Source organism: Danio rerio, chromosome 21 (genome assembly GCF_052040795.2).
Source record: "Danio rerio strain M-AB ecotype USA chromosome 21, GRCz13ab, whole genome shotgun sequence".
NCBI classification, from domain to species: Eukaryota; Metazoa; Chordata; class Actinopteri; order Cypriniformes; family Danionidae; genus Danio; species Danio rerio.
In genome coordinates this window covers 47,083,623-47,087,500 of record NC_141041.1, presented here as the reverse complement: position 1 = coordinate 47,087,500, position 3,878 = coordinate 47,083,623, and the positions used below count along the sequence as shown (strand labels likewise).

The following is a 3,878-nucleotide window of genomic DNA, read 5'->3' as shown; positions in this document are numbered from 1 at the left end:
ATGATCGGGAGTTTCCTGGATGTTAGTATGCACTTTTTTTTTTTTTTAATTGCGAAAATTATAATTTTACATCACTTTTCTACATTGATGGATCAGTGACCGCACAGGCATTCCTGTCAAAAAGCTTGTGTTTGTGTGTACAGAAATGTACTATCCACTCTCCCTGTTAAATTTGATATAATCATGTCCTGAAACACACCTCCTCTCCTGCTTTCACTTCTCATACTGACGGAGCGAGCGATTCGTTTGTGAATGAATCTCCGTTATGAATGACTCCTTCACTGGCCGACAATAATACAAGTTTCTGGCACTGCAGCATCTCGTTGTCATATTTCTTTTGCATTGTTTGTGGATTTTATTCAACAAAACTAGCATAAGCCGAGTGTTTAGTGCGAGTTGGAGCTACTTTGCCTTATGGTGAATGCAGTAACTGACTGTTATCATTAATAATAGGGCACAAAAGTTCAGAACATACAAAAACGTAAAAAAACTTAATATAACAAATGAAATGTTCTGCCTTTGTGCTTTGTTTTTTTTGTTTGCTCGTTACTACACCCGTAGACAGCGCTAAAGTCCCGCATCTTCACGTAGTAACACTGTCTTGACTAGTACAGTTGAATGACACTTGTCCTGGGAGCACTGTACCAATGTGGCGCGCTGTTGACGCATGCTCAGGGTCCCTATGCGATGTCTATGGCCTATGTAGTATACAATCGTAAGATGGCGCCAAACAGGGAAGAACAGCAGCAGCACAGATAAGCCTATAGATGTGTATATTGCATGACTCTCTGAATAGTTAATTCAGATTGGTCAATCATAACATTCCAAGACGTGTTATTCCCAGATAACAACCACTGAAACGGAATTTGTTTATATTGAAATGATATATTGTCTGCTATATAATTTGAGTTTTTATTTTTTTGTCTTGTTTGTAGGCGAGCCTATGGTTGCTGGAGAGGCTGGTGTATGGGACAACTACAGTGTGAAAAAGCAGCTGCTTCACTCCTGGTGAGACTTATTCCACTGTTCTAAAGGGCAGCACTGATGGAATTTTTGTATTAGTTAGATTTCCCAACCTTAAAAGTGTGACCAAAAAGTGTGTTTGGAATATGTTTAAAAGAGATTGGCATGCTTGTGACAGCACTGCATTATTTTCCAATGAGTTAAGTGTCCCTAAAGTGTTGTCAACCAATCACATTGCAGCTTGGACCACGACAAAAAAAGAGCACAGATATAGTAGTAGTTTATACAGATTGATCTCCGAGGTGGCACGTGATTGGCTACCATCTGCCAAAGTATTAGCGTACTAGTATTTGCATAAGTGAGTAAAGTGGGCCTTGTCATGTATGGTTTTACCCATACTCTAATTGGTTTTCTGCTTTTAACTCATCCAAGTGCACACACATTTTGAGTGAGGAGTGAGCGCGCGCACACAAACACACACAGTGAGCTTACACCTAGAGCGGTGGGCAGCTATATAGACCGCAATTGGGGGTTAGTTGCCTTGCTTAAGCGCAGTTCAGCTGGGTATCAAAGATGGAGACTATGCGGTTTATTCACCACCCCCTCCCCCCTGTTCAAATTCACGTCGGGGCCAAATTCTTTGCAACATTTCGATTACAAGTCCAACTTCCTAACCATTAAGGCTGATTTATACTACTGCGTTAAACACCGGTGTATGCTACGGCGCTGACGCATAGCCCTTCGCCGTGGCCGTCGGCGTCGCTGATGTGCACTTCTCAAAAATTGTAACTACACGTCGCAACGGCGCGTAGCGCAAGCTCTGTGATTGGTCTGCTTGGTAGCGCTGATGAGTCTGGGCGGGACCGAGAGCCGCGCAAATGGCGCAAGCCCAATGGAGCGATTATTTACAAGTGTGGAGTCCCGTGAAGGAGCTCCTGATGGAAAGTTTTGTTCTGTGTTTACCTCATGGTTAAAGTTGTTGCACGTCCGCCAGTTCCTGCCTCAAAATAAGCGAGTTTGAGCCACTTGTACATCCTTGAGGTGTTCAGGAAAAGCAAAACAGTAGAGAAGAAACTCGACACAGAGAAACATTTACACCTCACTGCCATCTAGCGTTTCGGAAGTGTTAATGCAGACCAACAAAGACAGCGCGCAGAAGTATAAATGCACAGCTACGCGCGTTGCATGCGCCGTGGGTCACGCCGGTCACTTGACGCAGAAGTATAAACCAGGCTTTAGGGCGTAACTGCCCCTTAAGCTACCTGATTGGATAACGCCTCTGTTGACAATTCAAGTTGAAAGTGCTCAGTGAACAATCTGGGTTTCCCATTTTCAAAATAAAAGTTTCATAAACATTGTAAATATAAGCTTATAAATAACAAGGGAGGGGAATGATCATTGTTGTCACTAGGAAACGTTGTGGCTTATCAAACACAGCGCGAGCTGTGCATATTAATGATTCCAGAGCTACATATGAGTCTGTGTTCTCCTAATGATGTGGCTGCTCATCAGATCCATACGGACAATTTAAAGTACATGCAAATGAATAGGGCATGCCCTGTGAGTCACGCAACAGTCTGCTTCGTTTTCTAATTGGCATTTTGTCCATTGGGCTTTTACATTCATTGAATTTACTTGAGAATGATGAAACATTCGTGTCTGAGACTCGCAGTATGGCCATTTCCATATTCTGATCTCTTACTCAACTAAGCCTAGGTTTACATATATTTTCTTTATAGGGGATCTGTAAGGTAATAACTTTAGTTTTTGTTGCATAAACTCTCTTTCAGTTTCTAATTTTCTACTCATTTCCACAGCACTGTAATCGCCAGTAATATCCTGCTGGTGGATGAGATCATGAGGGCTGGAATGTCTTCACTCAAAGGCTAAATGAAATCCGCCATCAAGAAACCCACCCGCTAGGTTGAAGAGGAGGAAGAAACCACCCAGCGCTCTGCGGTTATCCTGCTCAAACTCAAGGCTGCAGTCCCCCGTTGTTGTCGTTAAAATATCTGTCTGCTCATTCTGTGCCCAACCAGTTCTGTCCATATTTTTGGCCTAGGAAATGTCCCTTCCAGTCAATTGGTTTATTTAAGAAGTTGTGTTACAGATGCACTGAATCGCAATACATTTCCCTTTGTACCATTAAACATTGTGTGGAGTTTTTATTATCTGTATCTATTTGAGCGCATGAATTTATTTTTGCCAAGATATTATTCTATCATAGGAACGATAGGGAGAAATAATGACCCACAACATTGTGAAAAGTCGTATCGGTCAAATGATTGCTTCACCTCACCTCTAAGTGGAGTTTTATAAAAAGATTTGTCAATTTTTGTCAATCCGAATGTCTACAGTTTTGTTTAAATAAGCCCTACATTTGTTTACATGTTATACACTGAAAAGCCAACGAGAAAGCCTGAAACCACCATTTTGTTTCTCAAAATACAAAAAGTAATCGGGATTCTAATTAAATATGCTGTTAATATAATACAGTAAAACACTGCTTGCTAATTCAAACCAAAAAAAAAAAAAAAAAACATGAAGAGAAAACAATTTAATTTTGTGCCTTTTTAAAAATGTGTTTTTCTTTTTAAGTACAGTGGTTACTCCACCAATCATGGCTGCTATATTACAGACATTCACCTTATAAACCACATTTTCAATGAGTTGCAAAGAAAGCCGAACAATTTCTGTTATTTCTGTTAAATTTTATAGAATTTCTGTGAAGTTGTTTGACATGTTAATTATTGTTATTATGCATTTAACTACATTTAATAGGAGAAGGGTACTCATAATTATTATTATTTTTTTATTAAAAAATGTTTGGACCCTACATTCCTACCAGTTTAAAACAAGAAATATTTGATTATATATATATATATATATATATATATATATATATATATATATAT

At 39.6% G+C, this 3,878-nt stretch overlaps 1 protein-coding gene across 1 annotated transcript in view; it reads left to right on the top strand.

Annotated features, from left to right (window-relative positions):
• The window catches only part of cct6a (chaperonin containing TCP1, subunit 6A (zeta 1)), a 20,314-nt gene extending 17,201 nt beyond the window's left edge, over positions 1–3,113 (top strand). Inside the window, 2 exon segments of the mRNA NM_201290.1 lie at positions 936–1,008; positions 2,781–3,113. Coding sequence (NP_958447.1) covers positions 936–1,008; positions 2,781–2,853 — 146 coding nt within the window. The 3' untranslated portion in view covers positions 2,854–3,113.
• The last annotated feature ends 765 nt before the right edge of the window (positions 3,114–3,878 follow it).